Genomic DNA, 27527 nt, shown 5'->3' with positions numbered 1-27527 from the left:
AAACAAATTTTTTCCAAATATATGAGAAGAAAAGCTATTGAAGTCATCATTTATTTATTATCTGCATTAAAAAAATAATAATAATAAAAATAAATAATAATAAAATAATAATAAAAAAATTTGCGCTTATTACGAATATGATGTCAGTTCTTACAAATTTAACCCTTAAAGCGCACCCTGGGTGTGCGTCACTCATTTACTAGCTTTTTACTCTAATATCTCGTTTAAATTCGTAAAAATTGAACATCTATTGCTATTGGAAGGTACATTTTGTACTTAACATTATGTTTCGTGAGTGACATTTTTCTCCCAAGTGTCTTTGTGTATTTGATAACTCTCTGCTCGGGGGTTTTTTGGATGCGCTTATTACGAATATGATGTCAGTTCTTACAAATTTAACCCTTAAAGCGCACCCTGGGTGTGCGTCACTCATTTACTAGCTTTTTACTCTAATATCTCGTTTAAATTCGTAAAAATTGAACATCTATTGCTATTGGAAGGTACATTTTGTACTTAACATTATGTTTCGTGAGTGACATTTTTCTCCCAAGTGTCTTTGTGTATTTGATAACTTTTTGAAGTTGACGGCGAAAAATTTCTATGAGGCTGATGCCCAATTATCGGTTTAAAGTAATTTTAGTAGTTTAAGAAATTTTTGTTTGTAGTTATTAAGATTAAATAAATTATCATGAAACCTATTTTTCTTCAAAATAGATATACTGAGCTACATAAGATAATTTTTATAAAAGATAATATCCTATTCCAGCTTGGAGAACACACAGTAAAACTCCCGGGTGTCGCACACCCAGTGTGAGGTTTAAGGCTGGATTCCTACAAAGAGAAAAAAAACAAGGCTTTTCCTCGTGTTTTCAATTCATGCCTTTTTCAGGTAGCAGTTGCACCCGATTTCCTGATGAATTTCTTGTGTTTAGCGGTTTGGCCACGCCTTAGCCCATATTGGCCTAAGCTCGTTGCAAGAATCTCACCGGGAAGAACCGTGAGCGTCCTGCATTTGTAATGCAATAATTTTAACGCGTTAAAAGTATATTGTTTCATGGGGAAAAGCCTTGTTTTTTCTCTCCGTGTATGTGTGCGCTTTAAGTGTTAAAATGTCGAATTTGATCAAAACTCGTCACTCGGGGGTTTTTGGGGTGACTGATTATAAATTCAGTGTTAGTTCTTCAAAATATAAAATGACAGTTCCAATATGGCAGAATTTTTAAAAAATTATCCTGATTGACCTAAAACTGTTTACTTCTGGGTTTTCAAGGTCACTGATTACAAATCTTATGTCAGTTTTTTAAAATTCAAGTTCAGAGTTTTTGGGGTCGCTGATTTGGAAACTGTCATTATATTCGTAATCAGCGGTCCCAAAAAACCACCGAGTAGAGTTTCAGGTCAATCCAATTAATTTTTACAAATTTTATTCGCCATATTGGATCCGCCATTTTGAATTTTTGAAAACTGACATCATATTCGTAATCAGAAACCCTAAGAACTTCAGAGTAGATATTTTCAGGTAAATACAAATTTTTTTTCAAAACTGATCCGCCATATTGGATCCGACATTTTGAATTTTTGAAAACTGACATCATATTCGTAATCAGCGACCCCAAAAACCCCCGAGTAAAGAGTTTCAGGTGAATCCAATTAATTTTTACAAAACTCGTCCGCCATATTGGATCCGCCATTTTGAATTTTTGAAAACACAACATATTCGTAATCAGCGACCCTAAGAACCCCCAAGTAAAGAGTTTCAGGCGATTTCAGTGACTTGAAAAAGTTGGAGCACTATGTTTCATATGCGAGTCATTTTTTTAGTTTTAGCCGCCATATTAGCGTCCGCCATTTTGAAAAAAAATTGGTCGCTTCAGGGTTTTGTAGCTGAGTGTCCATGGACGCGTTATTTTGAGCTTTTGAGAGTATCCACTGTTACATCCCGAGCAGAAGGCAATTTTATAGGTTAGGTTATAGAAATTTGGAGGAATGGTAGGCTGATTATGGTCAAGTTGGTAAAGCTTGACCTTTATTTTTTAATAGGATCGTTTGTACTTTTTAAAACTACGGGTTTTGCGTTAACAACAAATAATAATATTCCCTTTTAACAATGTTTATTAAATATTCAAATAATGTTTACAAATAGTTACATAAATGTTACTTACTTTTAGTTACAGGTTATTCGTAGGTTAAAGGTTATAGCGCTGGTTGTTATAAGATTTGTTTTCAAGATATTGTTTCAATTGAATGAAACTAAAAGTTTGTTATGTTACACTTATGTAACTTTCACAACTTTGGAGTTTTTGCGTTTGTTTTAAGAGTTAGTACTGCTGCTAATTGTAAGTGTTACTTATCGTCACTTGCACCTATTACGGAAAGAAACTTGTTTTTAAGTGTGAGAAAAGCAACTTGCACAATAATCGAGTACAACTCGGACTGAATTGCCGATTAAAGAAAGAATTAGTGAAAAACTACAATTAATGAAACTTGACACGCAAAATACGACAGTTAATACATTGAAATTATTGATTCTAAGTGTCAATTTGCTTTTCTTGCACCTTTTACGGAAAGAAACTTGATTCTAAGTAAATAACAAAATAGACTTGCACGATAATCGAGTACAACGCGGACTGAATTGACGATTAAAGAAAGAATACAATAAATCGTGTATAACTGAAGGGTCGCTCTACAATGACTACTGGTCTATAAAACCGCACCGGAACATTTGACAGATTTTGATGAAAGTGCTTTGCTTTATATACTCTGAAATTATTAAAAAGTGGGAGAGTTTGTAGACAATTATGGGGGTAAAAGATGTCAATTCTTAGGAATAATACTTGTTCAGTATAAGTTTATTTATAATTAAGTTTCAAAGAAAAATGCGTATTATTGGCAACTAGCCATCATTTTTACCTCATATATGAAAAATATGAAGCTCGAGTTCCTAGAACTCGGGTTGCGGGAAGGGTTCATAGTAGGCGAGTTCGAGCTTACATGACGTATTGCCGATGCAGCGCATTCCTTTCTATTTTAATCAATTTTTACCTCTAGCTTTGTTTTTCTCTCTATTTTAATGTCGAGACAATTGGATAGAACAAAGTATAAAGTTTTAATTTTGCTTCTATCTCAATTTCTGAATTTTTAATGCTTTTATCATGGATATAATATGTTAACAAAATAGTTACATCGCAGTTACACAAACACATTCTTAACAAAAATGTACCTGGGATGTAACACCACCTACTTTTTTCAGGTGAAAATACGTCTGAAATGAAATTTTTTTCTCAAAAAATCGTGTTTTTTTTTAAAAAATTGTTTATAAGTTTTTAACAATTTGGTATAAACAAATTTTAACAGCAGAATCTAAAAGAGGAGTTAATTTTACATTAAAAATGGTATGTGCTAATTTTTCTATATGCATTTTAATAAAAAACGAGGTCCTCAAAGTCAATTGAAATTTTATGTCCGTCTGGTCCTTAATGGGTTAAGAAACCTTTTTTATGTGATTTCTAACCATGCTGAAACATGCATCTACATGGTTAATAGATTATACAAACAAAATACATTGCTTTAATACCTCCCCACTTTTCCCCAAATGCATGTTTTTACTAAAAAAATCATTATTTGGTCAAAAATTAATATAACATTACAGTTTTATGATAAATTTATTCTACAAGGAACCCCCTTCAACACCATTATAAATAGTTCGGATGCAAAAAAATTATACGATTACATACTTGTGTCGTAGTACAAGACAATATTTTTGATAATGATAAGAAACTAGGTGCATTTTCAACAGTTCCATTATGCGTCATCAGGTTGGGCTGTGTGGTCAAAAAATAACATAAAGGCACTTTTTTAACGAAGTTCATAGTGTCTATGAAAAATCGCGCTTTGATATACGCAAGTTATCGTCAACTCACAGCTTTGCCCCGATCCTCACTTTGGCCAACATTCCCCTATTATGATTAATTAAGAAAAGGTCTTTTCGTATATTAGATTCTTTCCATTTTACAAAAAACTGATAAAATTGTATACTGGTTCATGTAAACAGAAACAAAGAATTAATAAACAATTCATTTAGAATATTTAGAAAATCTTCAGTTTCTGAAACCATCATCAACTTGATATTAAAATTTTAAGGAATTCTTTCCTGCTGAAGCCCGAATTGTTCGTCAGGGAGAAAGAGGTGATAAATTTTATATTATAAGTGGAGGAAATGTTAGGATAACGAAAGATACTGACTACGGTGGAGAAGAGGAACTCGTGGTTCTTGGGAAAGGTCAATATTTTGGTGAAAAAGCTTTATATGATGACGAAGGTGATAATCGAAGACATGCAAATGCTATTGCTCTTGTTCCAGTTGAGTGTCTCACTCTAGACAGAACGTAATGTTTTCTATTCTAAATTAATTACAACAATTTTTTATCATCTTTAATAATTATTAATACTTTTTATTCATTTGTTAAATTCAGATCATTCTTCAATTATTTAGGAAGTCTTGATGAAATAAAAAATAAAGACTGGCAAAAAGACTACGAGAAACAGAAAAGGTCTTTGACTCCCAAAAAATGGATCAACGAATATGCAGATCTGTCTCTGTCGGATCTAAAAACAAAAGGAACCTTGGGTGTTGGAGGTTTCGGAAGAGTTGAACTTGTCATTCCTGAAAAAGATCAGGAAAAGAGTTTTGCCTTAAAAAAACTAAAAAAGAAGATCATGGTCGATCAACAACAACAAGAACATGTATTAAATGAAAAACACATCATGCAGGCTTGCGATTCTCCATTCATATGCAAGTTAGTATATTCTTAAAATAACATTTGCTATTGATTTTTTCATTTTGAGTTGAACGATTTGACCAGATTTCTTCCTACGAAATATAACTTAATTCTAACCAAAGCCTGCTTCCACTTCAGGTATACGCCAGAATTCTTTTATACCCTGCCTAATTTAGCTTAAGATCAGCATAATTGTAATGTGGCCTTCTTTTGTTCTAACTGACCCTTTAAGGGCATACTTTGATTCCTTAGGGGCCATTCATTAATAACGTAAGGGTTTCTAGGGGAGGGGGGTTTGAAAAATCTCTACATGACCTTACGTCGGGGGGAGGGGGGCAAAGACATTCTTACGTAATATTTTATACTTAAAGTCGACATTCGCCCGGAAGCGAATTTATACACAGACTTCACTCAATCAATTTATTTTTAATTTAAAAAAATAGAATTATTTATCGTACAGGATTAAAATTAACAAACAATTGGATTCATAGGCATATTGGATAAATGAAATACCTGTTTTTTGCTTCTAATTTGCAATTGCTTAAACAAATGAATAAACATTTAACAATTTTTTAAAACTGTTGACGTGAATCGATTCTGTGTAAAAATGAAGGAATTTTAGTTTGGGTCATTTTTTTGTCCAAGTCGTATTTTGTTCACAAAATTGTTTTAAACAGATTATGCTGAATAAATAAGGTGTTTTATCCCAAGTGAAAGCAATTGGAAATTAAAAACAAAAAACAGGTATATAATTTTTACAATTTACCTATGAATCTAATATTGTTAATTTTACTTTAAATCCATTTCTTTATCCTTGGAATGAAACACCATTTATATGCAGCATAATTTGTTTGAAACAATTTTGTAAACAAAATACGACTTGGACAAAAAAATAATCCATAGGTACTAAAGTTGATTAATTTTTTGCACAGAATCGATTGGCGACAACAGTTTTCAAAAATAAAATGTTTTTTTATTAATTTGTTTCAATAATTATTGTTAAAAAATTTGAAATTATAAACAGAAAACCTCTTTTTTAAGTTTGCCTGTTAATCCAATTTTTAATTTTTTAATGCAATCCAATGATTGGTTTCTTCATAAGACTTAAAATAATATTTTTTTGCATTTGTTAAATAATATTGTTTCAATAATCGATTATTGAATTGTTATATTTTTATTCTACTACTTTTAAATATGTAAGTTGGTTATATTAAAATGATCTTGTGTAAAAAATTATGACTTCCTTATAAAAATTAACAATATGAGGCATTTGTTAATTAAAATTGTTTAAATAATTTAAAGGTGTCACTTCATTGTTTTAACTTTATAATGAAATACGTTAAAAGGTTTTTTTAGCAAACTACATAAAAAATAAAAAAATACCTATAAGATAAACAATTCCATTATTTATTTGTTTATTAAAAATGCTTAATTAATTAGGGTAAGGGTCCCCATGGTGACTGTAAGGTCCCCAACGATTGTAAATAAAATTTAGGCGATTTTTGAAAAACAGATGTTTCGACTTTCAAAAACGTGTCCCCAAACTGTTGTTAACGATATTTCATTTTACGACGCTTGTTAGACAAGCTCGTGGTAAAATCTTACGTAAGAAGGGCGAGAGGGGTCTGAGAAATCTTATGTATCCTTACATGGGGGAGGGGGGTCAAAATTGCCTAAAATCGTCCTTACGTAATTAATGAATGGCCCCTTAATATTTAAGTGTATGCGGTTCTTCTTTTTGTAATTGGTGAAAATATGGTCAAATCCACGAAACTGTTAACTTTTATGATACTTGAATCGAACACTTAAAAGTCCGTATTATTTTAGATTGAAACTTATTGTTTAATCATATTTTCCTAAATTATATATACTAAGTAACATTTATCTACAGTATTAGAACAAAATATTAATTTGTCAATTAATTTTATGAGTTCAAAATTGAAAAAACGCTTAAATTTCATTTGAAACTATCAGAAAAGTATGTAATAAAGAAAAAGACGTATGTTTTCAAACTTTTTTTACTATCCCATTAGTGTGCTACAATTGTAAGAAATTATATGAAGGTTTGATTGAATGATGACACTTTTTAAGAAAATTTAATTAAACGTCTTCTTATAAAAATACCTAGTGCGGCGTAGAATAAAAATAAAAGTTCAATAAGTTTCTAAATAGACAATAAAAAATCGAACATTTTAAGACCTTTTTCGTTAGTGTGCCTATAATATTTGTATTCCTGTAGAAACAATTTAAAGATGTTAATACAAATCGTGATTTTATTTAAATTTATACATTTTTGAAAGGCAAAACTACAATTTTACTTTAAACAAGTCCATGTATAGTGTGATCGAAGCATTGCCTTACAGATATTCAAAAAAAAGTATGCTGCTCGAGGATTTTGAAAACTATCAATTTTATAAAGTTAAGAATATGCTTAAAATTTCAGAAGTTGAATTCTTAAAAATCAAAAACTTCAATTAAAACCTCCGAGTAAAAAGTTTCAACTGATTTAATTGATGGGAAGGTCTTACACATTTTTGGTTCACTTTATAATATTTCAGTTCCGGAAGGGGTTAATAGTAAGTGTTAAACATTAGGGGCATGAGTTAAAAATGAATCACGCATACGAATTTGTGGTGCTAAAACATTCTTGAACACGTATGCAAAGTGACATCTATGTGCATACAAATTAATAAAAAAAAATTTTTTTCTTAAAAGTCAAAAGTTTTATGGATTTGCCCATATGTCTGATGGTGACGGAATTTCTATTAAATTTGTACAACAGGGTTTACATAAGTCTGGATTATTTAATTTTTGGACCTTTGGCATAGGTGAGAATCTTCTTTTTGGTGCAGATAAGAATGTGTTTTACGTTAGATGGTAATTCTATTAACAATGTTTTTGTTGGTACTGGAATGTCTGGTTTTGGCGAACTTTTGTCTGGAATCTGTTTTATTGTGTCTGGTTTTGTTGTAGATGTTCCTGGTTTTGGTGTATGTGTATACATCCATTTATCAACGTTACAGTTGATTTTAAGAATTTAGTCAAAAGAACCTTATGGCTTTTTAAAAAATATGTTCTTACTCACATTAATTCGAGATGGATTTTTTTGAACCATCATTGGTAACAACCAATGATGGTTCAAGAAAATCCATCTCGGGTGAAGTTTTGTTGATTTTGTTGTATAGCTACTCTTAGATCCAATATATTTTGTCCAAGTGTCTGTTGCATGGATACTCTTAGATCCAACATATTTTGTCCAGGTGTCTGTTGAAGCATAGTTTGTTGTCCAAGTGTCTGTTGCATGGATGCCCTTGGAGCCAACATATTTTTTCCAGATATCTGTTGAAGCATAGTTTGTTGTCCAAGTGAACGTTAAATCATATTTTGAAAATTTAACTGTCTCCAGAAGTTAGTTGCATTAATTCCTTCTTGTTGTTAAGGAAGCATATAATTTAAAAAAATAAGAATATAAAAGATAAAATTTCTAAAAAAAATAACATCAAATAATATGCATGATTTTTATTTATGATATGTAACTTAAAAAGTAAATACAGAATCTACTAGGGTTATCAATACCTACAAACATTCCGGTCTGTCAATCGTGGGGTAGGGCAAAATACAACTGACAAAGCATTAAACCCTTAAAAAATATCGAAAAAGTTTATTTTAATTCCTGCAGATTGAAACCTTAATATATCGAAAATTTACATTAAAAATAATACAACAAAACAATGCCGTTGTGTTAGTTTAGGGTTGCAGCAGGCTCGTGTGGCAGGCCGTCTAAGATAGTGCACTCTAAATTAAAAACTATAAATCGAGAGTTTTTAACAAAACAAATAAAAAAATTCCCGCTAGACACACCCTGGTCGTAACAGATAGTGTGGCAGCCTTCGAAGATACTGCACTCTAAATTTAACTAGCAATAGTTGAACGAGTAATATACCGATTACTCGCTCATTTTATTTTATAATAATTAAAAACTATAAATCGAAAGTCTTCAACCAAATAAATTAAAAAATTCTTGTTAGACAAACTTGGTCGCGGCAAACTCGTGTGGCATCCCTTCGAAGTTGTTCAATCGTCATTTTGCTTTTGTTTGGTATGAATTAAGATTATTTTTAATTTTTTAAATGTTCAAGCTCTTGTCATACGTGCTTTTTCCTACTCCACGATCACTGGACTGGCATTTTTATTTATAAAAGTTTCAATATATATAAAATGAAAAAAAAGTTATTTTGATGGATTTACCACCGCACTGCCACCTCCTGACCCAGGACTGCCCTGGCAAAGTCGCGATTTTGTTATTTGTATGTCTTAAGAAAACTAGATTCAAAAAATTTCCAGCCGACATGAAATGATAAGATTGATTTAGTCGTTAACTCTAAAAATAATAGTAGGAATTTCTAGGAGATCCCTACATATTTTGCGCCTTCGTGCAAACGTTTAATAGAACAGGTTATGAAAAAGTAATTTTTTTTGCTTAGGGATTTTTGGAAAATCTGCATACAGATACCTTGGAATCCGCACTCCAAGGTTATGTGGGGTTAGTAAAATAAAAAATAAAACAATATAAAATAAATAAAATAATAAGCTTAACAAGCTGGCGACCTACTGCCAGCACCGACCCACTAAAACCAGTAACTCTTATTTTAGAGCCCTTTACCCACCCTCGGAATTGTCGTAAGACTTTAGCCTCCAAGGGCTCCAACTCATGAGTTGGAATGTGATAGAGAAATTAATTTTTTGAATATTAAAATTATTAGGAACAACAATGATGATGGTATTATTACTAATTGGTACAGAAAAGTTACATATTCAGGTAGACTTTTGAACTATTATTCCAACCATCCTTTGCAACATAAAATTGCAATTATTGAAAATTTAGTTGATACAGCATTAAAACTTTCTAATAAAACTTTTCATAATGAAAAAATTAATTTAATTTAATTAGATTTAAAAATAAACAATTATCCTGATAAAATAAATCAACATGTACAAAAACGGTTTTCAGAAATTAACAATAGGAACCTCTTGAATAATAACCAAATTAGTGATATTAAAGATAACTATAAAAATAATAATGATAAAAAGCTAGTTTTTCCATATTACGGATCAATTTCAGAAAACATAATAAGATTATTGAAAACATTTAATATTTAAACAATTTTTAGTGTTAATTCAAAACTAGATAATTTTATTAAACTAGGGAAGGATAAGCTTGAGAGAAATAATCAATGCAACTGTGTGTATGTTACGAATAGGATTTAATTTAATAAAAGTAAAATAGATAAATTATTTTATTATCAATTTAAATCTGTCGTGATAACGAAAAATGCTCTTCAGCAAATTAAATAAATTTGAATAGGTAGGGGACTTTTCCACTCTCACAATTATTGATATCAATTGTGTAGTTACAATTAATAAGAATAGAAATTATTGGTTAAATTAATATTTATTTAATTATCAGATTTACATATATTTTATAAACCTTTAATTTTCCAATATATAAATGTTCTGGGATTAAAATATAAATTATAATAAAAAAAAGAATGTGAATATTCTTTTTAGTAAAATCTCATGAAATCAACTTATGAAAATTTACGTATTTCTTTGAAAATTGATTTGTGTATATGAGTGTAATGTGAAATTATTTACTCACTTTTAATCGTTATGTTTGCTTCTTTTATTTGTATTTATATCGCAGCAATCTTCCTTTTCTCTTACTTGTATTTAGCCTCAAACTTGATTTTCTTTAAAGTGGACTTAATCTCAATTCAATATTTCTGTTTTACAATAAATGGGGACTACGCCCTTTAATTCACAAAAGGATAAAAATTCTTTAGTCTTTATAACTCACAATATATATATCACGTTCAGGTACTTTGCCTGAATTAAACTGCCCAACTTAGTTTCGCCAAGTTTACGCGGGCAACTGCCCAGATTTCTCCTTGTCAATTCTTTTTATTGATTGACAATTAGGTGGGGAAATCCTCAATGCAGTTTATTCTGACAGCTTGCAGAATTTGGTACTTGCGAAATTTAGATTCTGACCACTTCGTTGTTGTGCAATAATTTACAAATAATTGAAAGAAACCCTGCCTTGCGATATTAACACAAAAAGAAAAATGTACTTTGCTTAATTTATTTGTGCTAATTACCCGATTAAAAGTGGGTTGTTAAGAATTTTGCTTAATGTTGGAATTTATTGGTGTTGCTAATAAATATGTATTTTTGTGTAAGAACGATAATTGTGTTTTTAGGTTACAAGTCAAAATTATTAAATGGATTCTATATAATTCAATTAAAATTCGTTGTTTCTATGTAAATATAAATGTTACGAAGTCATACGTAACAACTGCCCCCCTTTTATTAGGCTGACGTCCCTTGTCAGCTGCTAAGAAAATCTGCGTGTGGTTGTGTCGTGGTCCTGATGTATCTTTCTTTGTTGTAGAGGTATTTAACTCTTTCGAGTTTTACAAATAATATATCCTTGATATAATTTTTACATAGATTTCTGTAAGATAAGTATTTTATTACAAAAAAATCTTTCTCTGATATCAGTGATTTTTAATAATTGATGAATTCTGTTAGTGCTTTTTGTAGTTTGCTAATTTTATTAAATGCAAAAAATAAACATGTGGATGCTTATTTAATTGATTGTTTTTTAATATTAAAATCAGAGAAAAATTTTTATGCATAGGACATGAGAACAAAATTGTTGTTACTGCCCCCCTTTTATTAGACTGACGTGCCTTGGCAGCCTTTTTTTACAATATAAATATTTTCGTTGATTTATGTTAATATTTGAAATGATTCTTTTAAATAAAGGCAAACTTTTTGTTTAAAAAAAACTCGTTTCCTCTTTTTTTGTTTTAGGAAGATTTTTAAGTATCTTAGATTGCTTTTATTTGAGTTAGTTTACAGCGGTAGAAAATTTTGGCGTTGATTTGTACATTGTTTGTTTGTATTTAATACATTTTTTTAGATTTAAAAATTTTTAACTTTTTAGACATGTAGCGTAGAAAAAAGTGTTTCCTTTTTTAAATTTAATTTCATTGTATTTCATCAAATGAAACATTTGTTTTATTTCTAGATAAATAACCTTTTTTTTATTTTATTGGCAATGTTTATGGTTTTTATAATTTTAGTTAACGTTTTATTTCAACTGTTTAAATTTTTTTTTAAATTGTATATAAGTACGCAATTTCTATTAATTTTAAACGAAGAATACATTTGAAAATTATTCTTTGAACAAACTTAATAACCTAACTTTACAATATTTAAATTTAATTTTAATATAACTTTTTCAACTCAAAAAAAAAATATTTTGCTTACAATGTTTGTTGTTATTTCACAAGATTTGCTTATTCGTTAGGAAAAATTATAATTCGTAGTGATTTTATAAGGTTGTTTTACAAAAAGAAAATTATTTTTTTTTTCTAACATTAGGATATTTTTTGTATTTTCATAATAAAATGAAATCTAAATTCCGTTACCATTTCCTTCTAAATTTTGTAAGTAATAATTCTGATATTAAAAATGTAATCAAAATAATCGCAAATTTTTGTGTACATTGAATTATTATATCATAATTTTTCCTAGCTATGTAGCTAGAAAAATTTGGATTTATTATAATTTTGAGAAAAAATATATATGGCCTTAGTTTAACATTATTTTGTTCATAAAGTTTAGTACGATGTATCGAAAAAGATGCAAACCAAATTGAAGGATATAAAATTGTTCTTTAATTCCACAAAATGCAATAATTTAAAGAAATAATGTTGAATTATTGGCTAACACTGTTTCTTTATTACATTTTTTCGCAGTATCATTTAGAAATTGCTAAACAATAAGAATTTATAGAAATAAACTAAAAAAAAAATTTTAACTTATTTCTCTTCGTTCCATGTGTTGTCGTTTATTAATAGTTTTTCAAAAAGAATATATTTTAAATTATGACAAGATATATTTTTATATGAATTTTTAAGTTTTTATGGAACTTTGAATGTGCTTGGATTTGTGGAAATACTATAAAAAATAGTTAAGTAACTTTAAGAAAAGTAAAATTGTTATTACAAAAATTTTCTCGTTTTCATTAGATGCAAGTACAAAACGACATTATTTTTTTTTAGTTTTCAACGAGAAAAATAAATAGATTTTTTTTAAAGAAAAATAATTTTATTTAATATTAAAGTTTATAAATTAATACTGTTAAGCTTGTTAATTTATGTTATTGATAATATACAATAGTTTCATTTATGCTCAAAATTTAAAGCATTCCTTTTAATATTATTTAGTCCATAATAGTTTTAAGCTGTTATGAGAAAAATAGAATTATTTAAAAACTACGATTTAGCATAATTTAATCAGAGCATCAATGAAACATAATATTTTAAAAATATTTTAACCAATAATATACTTATTTTTTATAGAATAGCATAGTATTGGTATTTTGAAACTCATCTCAAATAAACTTTTGGTTAATTTTGTTAATATTAATAAAAAACCATATATACAAATGTTTAAAACAAGATTATAACTTTTTGTTGATTTTTATACATAATTGTAGAAAAATAAACATTTTAATCAGGTAATTATTTATTTTTAAATTAAATTTTTCTGAGTACCAATTTTTAGTAAAGGTGTTTTTTTAAGTTTCCTGTATTCAGAGAAAAACATTATTTTAAAACTTGTTATATAAAAAAATTTGTTTCTTTAATATTCTAGTACTTTGGACAAACTTTATTTGTTAGCAAGTGATTATGCAATATTATTCCAAATTAGTATAGCAATTTGTACTGTGTTAGTATTTGACTCATTACTTATTCTTTTTTTTGGATTACCTTTTTCTTTCAAGAAAAGTATTAACAAATTTTTAGTCTTTTGTTTCATTTGTTATACTATTAATTTTATATCCTATTTTATCCTTTGTTATATATTGAATTAGTTGTCATTTAATGTTCTCAATTTTAACCTTACTTTGTCTACTTTAGACGAGAATAAAATAGAGTATAGAATAATGTTTTAACAAAATAAGAAAAGAATTATAATCCTTAAGAATTCATGATTATATTACAATTAGTTTATGAGATTTTTTTTTTAAATAGTAAATTTAATATTTTACCCAAACAGACTGTGAAAGATATTTCTTGCTTAGGCTTACGTTATGACTCCCTCTGCTTGAGTTTACCTATGTCTAACCTATTCCTAACCTCTCTGATTTAACTCTTGCTTCTAGTTCCCTCCATGTTTTGTCTCGTAATTTATTTTCCTCAAAATAAGACGCATTTAATTTTTCCTTTAAATGCCCTTTCGCATTTAATCTTTCTTTTTGGATTTTATGAACCCATTTTCTTTTATTAACTACTTTTAATTTCGGTTGTACTAAATTGAATGACATTGACCCTGGTATACGCAAATTTTGCTGAGTGGCACTGTTTATTAGCGTCATCTTTCCATTACTTTCCGTGTCCAGTTTATCAGTTTTCAGTTCAATTGTAAATTCATCTGGTACATTCTCTGTCTCATTGTCTTCATATATTATTAGTAGCTGTTTTTCCTCAGAATAATCTTGAATTATTGATACAAAGTTGTTGGATTTTTTGTTTAAAGTTTGGACCTCTTCTAATATCTCTTGATTTACACTCGTGACAGAAGAAATTGTCATATTCCTTGCAGGATTTTCGTCTTTATGTGACATTTCTATTGGATGCTTGGCATTTTTACTTATTGTTGCATCCCTAAATTCTTCTAATTTTCTTCCTTTTTCATTTTTGCTGCTTAATTGCTCTTGAGTTCTTTCTTCTTTCAGAATTTTTGTATTATTGAAGTTACTAATAGTAATATGTTCTTCTTTTTCTCTTGATTTTTCGCTTTCTGTTTCAAATTGTTGTTCATTTACAGAGGGTGAGACATTATAATCAGATTGTTTTTCATCCTCTAAAGAGTGTTGGTTTGTGAACGAATCTTTAAAACGAATTGGTGGTGTTACGAAATCATAATCATGTATTCTTTTAAATTCAGGTCTATTGTCTACAAATTCCTTTACTTCGAAATAATCATTTTTAAAAAATGGTTCCTCATAGTTCATATACGATTCTTTGTAATTAGTATATCCATAATCCTTCTGCCGCTCTATTCTGAAATCATCTTGTATATCGTTGTATCTTCTGTATTCATTTTTGAAATTGAATTCTTGTTCTTGTTCAGCAAATCTATATTGTAAATTTCTTGAATCGATGTTATACTCTTCAAAATTCCTATCGCTGTTATAGAAATTTCCTTTTTCGTACCCCTGTGATGTCATGTTCATACTTTGATAATTTTTTTTGAAATTCATGTTTCTATTTTGGTTGTTGATACCGTTATTACTATAGGTTCTGCTATTAAATCTTTGATCCTGTCGTTGATTCCTTTTTTGCCGATGGTGGTTCCATTGTTGTTTGTAACTATTGAGTGTAACTTGTTCATACTCATTAAATTGTTTGTTTTTATTTTGGCGATAATATTGATTTTCATAATCAGCCTCCTCTTTAATATCATCAAAATATTGATCATAACAATTATCTTTCTTTCTATGTTCCTCTTGTCCCTGGTTATGGTTGTCATGATGTTGCTTTTCATACTCTTCATTTTTGTAAACATTTTTACGATCGCCTATTTTAAAATTGCATCCTTCCGATTTCTATCTTTCTATGTCACCACTAAGTAACAATTTTGAGTACAATGACATTGTTCATTCTATATAATTTAAACATAATAGATGAATAGTAAATAATTCATTTTTTAAACGCATCTGTACTTCGTTTTTAATTATTTTAGTTTCAAAATATGCAATATCTATTATTAAGACAAATCTTTTTCATTCCTTTTTTTCCTCTTTTGCTTTTACAAATTTGTTTTGTATTTAAAATAAATGTTTCTTGTTTAGGCATAGGTATAACGAATGTCAAACTCTACTAACAACGGAACGGGGAGACTGTGGTCCGTTGTGAGATGTATGACTTAATTCAATATTAATTAAAATTTATATTTGAATAATATTGAATTGATTCATTTAAGAACAAAATTACCGAATATTCAATGCTCTAAAAACTTTTATTTTCGCTTGAAGAAATAAATTCTAAGCGTACTTAAAAGTTTGAGCGTATGAATGGTACAATAAATTTTTAATAAATTAAAAATATATTGAATCGCACTTCAGTAAATTTTGTGGAGGTAGATAAACCAAATTTGGTATAATGGACATCAAACTCTTCTAACAACGGAACGGGGAGACTGTGGTCCGTTGTGAGATGTATGACTTAATTCAATATTAATTAAAATTTTATAATTAAATAATATTGAACAGATTCATTAAAATACAAAATTACAGAATATTCAATGCTCTAAATACATTTATTTTCGCTTGAAGAAATAAATTCTAAGCGTACTTAAAAGTTTGAGCGTATGAATGTTACAATAAACTTTTAATAAATTAAAAATATATTGAATTACACTTCCGTAATTTTGGGGAGGAAATTCAAATGAAATAAAATAAATATTTAAGATTAAACCTTTTTCTGTTTTTATTTTAAACAGAAAATAAAAGGAAAATATTTTTTAAAAAAATTTTTTTTTTAAATAATATGTCATGAGGAACAAAAAGGATTTTGAAAGAAAATTTTACTTTAAATATTGTTTCTCAGTGTGATAGTCTATTCTAACAAGAAATTACTATTGTTTTTTTTTAAACTTGCTCTTCTTATTCTCTTATTTTGTTGACTCAGAAAATACTTAAATTCGTTTTCAGACATATAATTATTACAAAACAGTAACTCTTGAAAAAAAATAAACAGATTGATATTTCTCTTTAAATGAAAGAAAAGAAATACTACCTACAATATTCAGACTTGCGAAATTTCATTGAGACCTACTACTCGTGTACGCACGGCCTTGTGCGGTAACCTGATCCCGTTTCGTATTTCTGTAACTTACTTCAATTTTGCATTACTAATCTAAATCTTTTAACTCAATTAATATTATTTTAACGAACAAAATTTTATAATTATAAAATTCTCTTCACTAAAATTTCTTTTCTTCTTTCTTATATAAAAATGCAATTACAAATTTAAACGAACAATATACTTTTTATTTTTCTCAAACAGCAACTAGTTTATTTATTTTTCGCATAAATCTCAGTTTTGCTTAATTGCAAATATTCATTTATTTCTGTACTTCAATCTAAACGTCTATTCTTGCAGTTTCAAACTATCTAGATTCTCTAAAATTTTTTCGAGAGAATTATTTTTATTGTCGTTACTATATTTCGATTTGTTTTCCACGAATAGTACGCGTTTAACTAAATTTACTTGTTCTAAAATGTATTTACTTCGGACTGCTCTTGCGAATTTTATTCCTTCTTGCCTATTGTTTTTTTTTACTATCTGAACTATTCATTAAGAAAAGAAAACTATAAACTACAACATGAATGTTATAACAATTATACGTTGATTTAAAATGATTATTTAACCGTAGGAAAAATGTTTAAAAATTTTATTTAAACCGTGAATATTTTCGATAATTTTAGTCCCTTCACTTGCCCAAGTGGCTACACACTTCCGGCAAGGTTAATTCAGGGAATTGGGCACGTTTATTATAGAAACCAGAGCTTGCCGATGCAAGGATGGTTACTCTTTCCCTACAGTTCGATTTTAACGAACTAAAAAAAAATCTAATACCCGCACAATATCTAATTTATATTCACTGTAAATAAAAAACAATTAAAATTTCATGTACAAACATATATATATAGTCAATGATAGTATCAGTGTGTAAATATGTGTAATGTGTAAAAAAAAAATTTTTTTTTTTTTTTTTTTTTTTTAAATATAAATTCCCAAAATTCTACCCTTATAATTTAGAGGGAAAAATCCCACCGCTGCCACCAGTTGTTACGAATAGGATTTAATTTAATAAAAGTAAAATAGATAAATTATTTTATTATCAATTTAAATCTGTCGTGATAACGAAAAATGCTCTTCAGCAAATTAAATAAATTTGAATAGGTAGGGGACTTTTCCACTCTCACAATTATTGATATCAATTGTGTAGTTACAATTAATAAGAATAGAAATTATTGGTTAAATTAATATTTATTTAATTATCAGATTTACATATATTTTATAAACCTTTAATTTTCCAATATATAAATGTTCTGGGATTAAAATATAAATTATAATAAAAAAAAGAATGTGAATATTCTTTTTAGTAAAATCTCATGAAATCAACTTATGAAAATTTACGTATTTCTTTGAAAATTGATTTGTGTATATGAGTGTAATGTGAAATTATTTACTCACTTTTAATCGTTATGTTTGCTTCTTTTATTTGTATTTATATCGCAGCAATCTTCCTTTTCTCTTACTTGTATTTAGCCTCAAACTTGATTTTCTTTAAAGTGGACTTAATCTCAATTCAATATTTCTGTTTTACAATAAATGGGGACTACGCCCTTTAATTCACAAAAGGATAAAAATTCTTTAGTCTTTATGACTCACAATATATATATCACGTTCAGGTACTTTGCCTGAATTAAACTGCCCAACTTAGTTTCGCCAAGTTTACGCGGGCAACTGCCCAGATTTCTCCTTGTCAATTCTTTTATTGATTGACAATTAGGTGGGGAAATCCTCAATGCAGTTTATTCTGACAGCTTGCAGAATTTGGTACTTGCGAAATTTAGATTCTGACCACTTCGTTGTTGTGCAATAATTTACAAATAATTGAAAGAAACCCTGCCTTGCGATATTAACACAAAAAGAAAAATGTACTTTGCTTAATTTATTTGTGCTAATTACCCGATTAAAAGTGGGTTGTTAAGAATTTTGCTTAATGTTGGAATTTATTGGTGTTGCTAATAAATATGTATTTTTGTGTAAGAACGATAATTGTGTTTTTAGGTTACAAGTCAAAATTATTAAATGGATTCTATATAATTCAATTAAAATTCGTTGTTTCTATGTAAATATAAATGTTACGAAGTCATACGTAACAGTGTATAAATTTAAATTTAATTGTGTTAAATCTTATATAGGACAAACAAAAAGACTATTACATATTTGCACTAAGGAACATAAGAGTAATATTGATTTAAATGTAAAATATCATAATGTTATTAGTAATCTCTTAACAAATTTGAAAAATGATTCTATTCCACATTTTATAAAATGGGATGAATTTGAAGTGCTAGATATTAACTCAACTCTTAGTAAAAGACTTGTCAGAAAAATGTTTTTTATAAAAAAAGAGGGAAGTAATAGTTTAAATAAAGTAACTGATTTGGATCATTTTGATAGTTCATACGAAATGATTTTGAATTATTTCCATTAATTAATACTGTTGATTGCTCATTTGCCTACTCTTTGTTTCTTATTTGTTTTTGTCTTTATTTAACAATTGATGTACAGAATAGATAGTGTTTGGAGTTCAGTTTTAATTTTGACTTCACACGCAGTTTTAATTTATTTTGTTTTAATTAATTAATTAATTTATTTTTTTAAATTTCTGTGGTGTGTTATTCTAAATGTGTGTCATCATAATTTCCATGTTTATCAATGTTATTTTATTAATTTAACTATGATGTTAATGTTTATTTATTTATTTATTACAAAATTGGTTTTATAATCTTTTATAGGCATGTTATTCTCAACTTAATTTTTATTATTTTAATTAAGTAACTATTACAATTTTGATATTTTATTTTACTTTCATTTATTCTAAATTCTTTATTTTTCTTTATTATAATTTCGATTCTCATTTATTTTAGTTATGATTCCAAACTCTTTTCTCTGACGTTTGTTTGATGGGTGAATTTGTTTTTATTTTTTGCTGACGAATGCTAAGTTTATTATTTTTTTTTGATTGACGAATGTTAAGTATATATTTTTTTTGCATATTATTTTATATTTTTTTGTATATTATTTTACTTTATTTTTTGTATATTAATTTATATTGTTTGGTATATTATTTGCATATTATTTTTATATTTTGTTGTATATCATTTATATTTTTTGTATATTATTTTATATTTTTTGTAAAATTATTATGTATTTTTAGACTCCCTATAGAGGAAATCATTTAGATTTCGAAACGTTGGAGTACACTATTTTTAAAAACTATTTGTTCGAATGTTTTCGTTTTACTCTCCTCCAAAAGATAAACTTGTAAACGGACATAAAAACAAAAATAAATTAAATAAACGGTATATATGAAGGTCAAAAGATAAAATTGTAAAAGGACAAATAAAAATCACAGAATAAGTTAAATTAAACAGAACACCTAAATTAAAAGCTGATTAAAGACACAAAATTTAAAGTGTGAAATTAAAATTAAAAGTGACATTAGGCTTTTTTCCTACTTTTGGTCTTTGCAAAAGTGTTTTTCACCTCCTCAAGGGCGGTTCGGAAGACCCTGCAAGTTCCACTTCCCGCAACATGATGAACGTCTTTCGTTTCTGGGAACTTCTCCTTGCACAAGAAGCAAGTAGTTTTCCTCTTACAATCCACGACCTTGTGATCGACTTCTCCGCACCTAAAGCACGCAGTCACCCACCATTCTTTTCACTTCCTCAGTAAACCCGTTGTCTGTAGAGCCTGCTATCCTAATGAGGAGGTCTCCCTTCTTAGTTGGTCTTGCTCCAACTACTCTTGTCTGACTTGCCTCTGAGTTCACCACCTGACGGACCTTTCCCAGAACCTCGGCAAATGATCTTCCTTCCGCGACTCTGACGATCATTGTTGATCCTCCAGCCTCTAACCTCGCCCTACTACCATAATCTGGTCTTGGCTTTGATGTCGTAGAAGGCGCTTCCTTCCTTTTCTTTACCTCCTTTGTCAGCTCTGGACTACTTTCACTTTTCTTCCTTTTCTTAGAGCACTCCCACACGACATTTCTAATGACATTTGCTTGAAATCGCTCTCGTTTTCTCTTCCGATCCTCACGCATCTTTTTCGAAATGGACATACCGTGATACAAGCGCGCATCCTGCTCCTTCGAGGCTTCATGCTTCGTTCTAACCTCCTGTACAATTTCTGTCAGGTTCTTCAGACCGTTTTTGATCGTCATATTAACGTTCGTCTGTATCTTGCAGGACTCCAGCATTTTGCGTACTTCTTTTTAGATATTTTCAATGCAAGCCTGATTATCAATAGCGATAGCATTAGCAGAAGCGTTGCTGAAAACGCTAATGCAGCTGCCCACACTTGAATCGGGAACTCTTCTTGGTCCTAGTACACCACATTTGTCTTCTTGGATTCTTTACACGATGATTTGTAAAATCTTTAAAGCGTTTTTGCCCTCCTGCATTGACGGGCCACCGGCCATCGCCCCCATGCCACGCGCTTGACGATCGGAACCGGAAAGGGATTTATCCGTAGCATTACCCTGCAGGTAGTCATTTTTTACCGCTCATTTTCATGATTCGTGCTGTTTTATTCCATGTCCCGTGTCGAGGAACAAGCGAGCCTAAACAGGGTACTACCATCTGGACAAAATGGTCCCTGAACCGCCTCCGTTAGTTACATAGACGTTATAGCATTGCCAAAGCATTGAATAATTAATGAAACAAGGGTTTTGATTTTGTACTATTGATGTTAGCCTGCTGCATATATTTTACATGAATGACTATCAGGTTGCTTGTTTTATAAAGTTGCAAATGTAATGCTTTCAATTCTTAAATTTGGATAACGTACTTGAATAAACATTTTTTCTATTTCCATTAAATCTTTATACTCGTGCATTTCGAAGTACAGACTATCATAAATAATGAGATGTGAACCATTATAATATAAACAATGCCAATGATTTCTTGCTAAACCACCAACAATTTGAACGTTATTTTTAAAAATAGGATCAACAATTTCTAGTCTTTGTAAATATAATGTTGAAATTGTTTCAAAATTTGTATTTTCACGTACAATTTCTTAAAATTTATCAAGAACATTTTGTTTAATCTGATTTAACAAATTGTTATTCATAAATACTCTGTTAGATTTTTTTTCACCATTATGATTAATACTTTAATTATCATTATCACAAAACATCATTATTATTATTACAAAACGTGTCAAGTTCATCATATAAAGAACAATCTTTGCCAATATCATTATTACAAATGAATTAAAGTTCTTCATATAAAAAAGTATTTTTGTCACATGTAATTTTTAATTTGTTTTCATCTAAAATAATGTCGGTTTAATCTTTTTAATTTATTACATTGGAATTTGTATTTGAAACTCCAATGAAAGTAGGCTTATGGTATAAAAATATACTTTCATAAATTCCAGCATTAAAATTCATTATATCACTAGACATAAAGATTACATCAATTTGCGTAATAAAATTGGTAGTTGTATTACCCAAAGGAATTGCTGTTTTGGATTCATATATAATTAAAATTTTTTCAAAAAAACTTTTTTCATAAAAACAATTGAAATCACCAATAAAAATTGTTCCTTTTTTAATTTCACATTTCAAAAAAATTTTATTTTAATTATTTTAAAACATGTTATTAGGCGTACTCGGAGATTTATACCCACTAATAACATTAAAGCCATTAACCATTATGCAATTCATATCAACATGATGTTGATAATCATTTTTAGATCTACTACTTTCAATAATATGATTTATAGTATATATAGTAGCTTGGCCATTTTTGTAAAATTTTTTAATATCAATGAGTGCCAGGCTGAAAAAGTTTCCTTTTCATCTAAAAAATCAAATACAAAAATAAAAAAGCGAATGTGTAAATAATTAATGGACCCAAAAACTGATTGAATGGGAAAAAAAAATTTTATTGAATTTTTGCTATATTTTTCAATGTTTATTTTAAGAAAATGGTTCTTTTATGTATAGCTATACTAAAAATATAATATATATATATGTATATATATATGAGACTTCTTTGCCTAAAATTTTTTTTTAAATTCAAAAATGGTTGAAGATACGCCATTTTCAATTTTAATATTAATTTTATACAATTTTGAATATCTCGGAATATTGTTTGTGGATTTTTATAAAGTTTACACATTTTTTACGTAAAAATTTGTAATTTGAAATAAAAATAAAGTTAATAAAAAAAAATTAATTTTTAAATACAAAATTTTAGGTATATCTCCAGCTGCTACTCTTGAAAAACTTTATTTTCAATAGATTATCTTCAAATTTTGAGAAAATGTTTCTTTGTAAATATTTAAATGTGGTAAATATTTCAAAACTCTTTGCCATGTCAAAAAACGAGATATTGTGGTTGACATTTTTTATTTTTAACATAATTGCATGTAAAAGCTTAAGTTTGAACTTAAGTATCTTAAAATTTAGCATCGCAAAGGGTTTTGAAATTTTTACCATATTTAAAGGGCACCCGAAGAGATATTTTCTCAAAATTTAAGCAGCCGAAGGATTCGAATTTTTTTAAGCATCGACAAAGATTTTCTATGGTAAAAAGCACAGAAAATTACTGTAAAGCCTTAAAAATTTCCAAAATTGATGAAGAAATTGTCGTTTATCATCAATTTTTCAAAAATTTAGGAACCGTTTGTACCACAGGCCGACAGTATTTACTAAACAAGAATCAAACAATACTTTTCCGAAGGTTTTCAACGTGATATTTGACTTGATACTGTTCGCGAATTACTTGATATCCTTCTGTAAATTTAAATGGAATATCAGTTTTGAGAATGAATACCCAATCTGTATTAAGACTATGAGATTCAATTACTTTTTTATATAAAAAAATAATTTTTTGAGCTCTTCTACTATCACTAAATTCCATCTAAGCTATTGTCAAGGAATTATCGTTTTCAGTTATGTGCTTTAAAATATCACAAGCCCCATAAACTAAACCGACTGATCATGTATTTATTTCAATTTTGGAGTAACAAGGAGTATGGTAAACGTCCATATTCAGATTTGTATTTATTTTTTAGATAAGTTAATAATTTGTTTTCATTAGAATTTTTTCTACCTGTAATATGATGTAAATGAATTTCCTTTTGAATCTTTAATAATTTTATTATTGTATAAGTCTACTAATTTATTTTCAGTATACAGTCTTATTGCATCATCGGGTTCTTTCTTTTTGCATCATTCTCATTCTTTACTACCCTTGATGAAAGAAACGATTTATCATTTTCTGTTAATTTTCCTAAAGCCAAATTACTAAGTGCCTGAGTAAAGAGTTTGTCATCTTTTTAGCGCATAATTTATGTCAATTCGAAAAATTTAAATTCATCTCAAAGAATATCGTATGAAAATATACTTAAACATAAACTGTTTGGTGGCGTGTATTATTGATTTATCCATAACAGGTGGAAGTTGATGCAGATCACCAAAAACAAGTACTGACATTTTCCCAAAACTTTGATCCACTCCTGTAATTTGTCTTGCCCGTGTATCAATACGGGAGAAGAGTGTACTACCAACCATTGATATTTCATCTATTATACTAATAATTGTACACCAATATTTTTTTCTCGAATAGTATTTTCTATACTAGATGATAAGTTTGGTTGTTAAATCTTGAAATAGGTCAGGCAAAGGCCCCATAAAATGTTATGCCATTAATTGGAAAAACTGCTTTTTCTAAAAATGCACATAACATTACCGTAGGAGTGTCTTTATTTATACCTGAAGTTTGATTAGATTAATGTGGTGATACTTATTGATAAATATAATTTATCACATTACTTTTTTTAACTCCAACAGAACCACTCAAGAATATTTTAAGAGGAAGTTTCTTAGTTTTTATGCAATTTAAGACATGCATCGTAATAAGTCGTTGTTTAAAATTTAATTCTTTTACTAATTTTAATATTATTTGTTTATCTACTAAAGTTGGACAAGTGATTCTCGTTTTTTTAATGTGTGAATAAACATTTTCATTAGATTGGCCTAAAATATCTACTTCATAACTTTAACGAATTTCTGTATTGCAGTTATTAATTTCATTTTCAGACTCATCATTATTGTTTTAAACTTTTTGAACTGGCTTTTCAATGATCTAGTATGTCTTTGAAATGTAATATGTCTTTGAAAAATCATATATGGATTTTTAGGATCACATTTACAAGTTATAAAATTATCAAGAAATTTTATATAAGATAATCGCGACTCTTAATCATACTAGTAAAAAGTTGGTGCATATTTACATTTATGAAGAACATGAGAGTGAACTGATCATCTCTCCTAAAATTCTCTGGGTTCGAAGAAGTCTGTTGCATGAAATTTTTCAAAAGTACCATTTATATTTTCTAAAATTTTCGATATTTCTAAAAATTAATTTTCAATGTATCTAACGCAAGTAACAGTATCTTCAGCACAGTGGTCTGAAACCCTGATCTAGCTGGACAAAACTGTTTCCTGAAAATTGCTTTAATGAATTTTTATAAAATTTGTTACACGGGGGTTTTTGGGGTCGCTCATTACGAATCTGAGGTCAGTTTTTAAAAATTCAAAATTGCGGATCAAATATGACGGACAGAAAGTTTAAAAAATTAATGGATTTTAATGAAACATGGTACTCGAAGGTTTTTTCGGTGGCTAATTACGAATCTGAGGTCTGTTTTAAAAAATTCAAAATGGTGAACTCAATATGGAGGACAAAAATATAAGAAAATTATTGGATTTTAATAAAACATGGTATTTAAAGGTTTTTTGGTTTGCTGAGTACAAATATTAAGTTAGCTTTTTTAAATTGAAAATGGTCAGATTTGCAAAATATTAAAAATTCAAAATGGCGAATCCAATATGGCGGACGACTTTTTCAAAAAATGATCCAAATCACTTGAAACTTGTTACTTGGGGGTTTTTGGGGTCGCTGATTACGAATCTGCTATTAGTTTTCAAAAATTCAAAATGGCGGATCCAATATGGCGGAAAACTTTTTTAAAAAATGATCCAAATCACTTGACAATTGTTACTCGGGAGTTTTTGGGGTTGCTGATTACGAATCTGCTATTAGTTTTCAAAAATATAGTGTCTTACGTAGGATTTAACATAAGAATGAAAATTATATGAATTCCCAGGTGAGATCGTATGTTATTTCCCATGTAATTTTCTACATGGGATCTTACATAGGATCTCACGTCGTTTTTTATTAATGATACAGAATACCACAGTTCATATACTTTCACCGCCAGGTGGCGAGAGCGAATTTTTCCCCTGTTAACATGATTTTTGAACACTATATAACTGAGAGTTTATAGCTCAGAAGAAGTGTTTCAAATTATCGAATTTTTTTTCTTACTGATGATTTGAAATACTAATACAATTTATTATTTAATTTTTAATTAAATAATTTTTAATCCTTTGAAAATTCTCACAATGTATCCCTAATGTAATCACATATCAAATCTTTTGTGAAATCCTATGTGAAATCTTATATATGTAACATGAAATCCCATATGAAATCCTTTATAGAATCCTTTATGTATTCTCACATAGGAATCCATGTGGATTCTTATGTAGATACACAAACTCAAATTCCCACATGAATTCCTGCTCCAAATCGTGTCCCAAATATACATAGGGGAGTGTAAGGTATGGTGGCGGACACTTTCTTTTTTTCGTCTCTCTCTCTCAAAAAACAATATTTTTCAAAATTTCAAAAGCAGGCAGTTGCTGACATCTATTAAGCATATTTTCGTCAGAAGTGGCTGTTAAAATTTAAAATCAGTAAAATTTTACAGCTCTTGGCGCAAAAAACTGATTTTTTTTATTTTTGAAAGTTGTAAGGTATGGTGGCGCATTTGGTGTATTTTACTAAAATATTTTGTAGATGTTAAAATTATTTATTAAAACTACTATAAATGATGGAAAATAACAAAGAGAGAAAAAACTGATGATTTTACATTATAGAAAAAAAAGTTTCACTTCAGTTATGGTTACAATTTGGACATGTGAAGTAGCTGGTGGCTGTTTTAACGCAACTAGAATAAGAGAAGACCGCAAGTGTCACATATTCGAGAATTGTTGCGTTAGAGCACATGAGGCATTAGTACACAAAAAATGCAAAGACAATTGAAACTCGTGCAAAAAATGATCTGCCACTGTACGTTGCAAAAATTGCGCCATCATACCTTATAATTACATCATTACCTTACCTTGATGAAAATACGATGGTGTTACTTTCATACAGCGCGAATTGAGAAAAATGTAAAATACAAAAAACTGTTTTCCAAGGTCTAAACAATACGTTCCATACATTTACTAGACTCAATTTTCAAAAAATCTTCACTCTGGCACTGTTAACACACATATCCAATAAAACTTTTTTTCTTTTTTTTACTACTTTTTTATTCAAAATCACTTAAAGTACAAAGCACGCGTTTGATCATTAATACTACTGCTTATAAAATGTCATCAAGATAAAAGACATCGACTATAGTGATAAGGCGCTTTAGATGTGACATTACATGCCAGATTTGACAAGTCCGCCACCATATCTTACACGCCACCATACCTTACACTCCTCTATGCTTTTACATGGGATCTCATGTAGATTCTTATGTGGGCTCTGCGATTTTATACACGTTTTTGTATAAGAACCCACGTAAGATCCCATGTAGTGATTTAAATCATTTTTCGAAGAAGTCGTCCACTACATTGGATCGGCCATTTTGAATTTTTAAAAACTAATATCGGCTTCGTAATCAGCGACCCCGAAAACCCCCGAGTAACAAGTTTCAAGTGATTTGGATCATTTTTTGA

At 28.7% G+C, this 27527-nt stretch overlaps 1 protein-coding gene across 2 annotated transcripts in view; it reads left to right on the top strand.

The window, feature by feature from the left end:
• The window catches only part of LOC122504809 (cGMP-dependent protein kinase, isozyme 1-like), a 519664-nt gene that overhangs the window by 308358 nt on the left and 183779 nt on the right, over window positions 1-27527 (top strand). For both annotated transcript variants that reach the window (XM_043616070.1, XM_043616069.1), the window contains 2 exons: window positions 4141-4385; window positions 4473-4796. In XM_043616070.1, the coding sequence (XP_043472005.1) occupies window positions 4141-4385; window positions 4473-4796 (569 nt within the window). The remainder of the gene's footprint in view (window positions 1-4140; window positions 4386-4472; window positions 4797-27527) is intronic.

This window comes from Leptopilina heterotoma, unplaced genomic scaffold (genome assembly GCF_015476425.1).
Source record: "Leptopilina heterotoma isolate Lh14 unplaced genomic scaffold, ASM1547642v1 Lhet_32, whole genome shotgun sequence".
NCBI lineage: Eukaryota > Metazoa > Arthropoda > Insecta > Hymenoptera > Figitidae > Leptopilina > Leptopilina heterotoma.
Note: the sequence above shows the minus strand (reverse complement) of the source record. Positions and strands in the feature narration are given on the sequence as shown.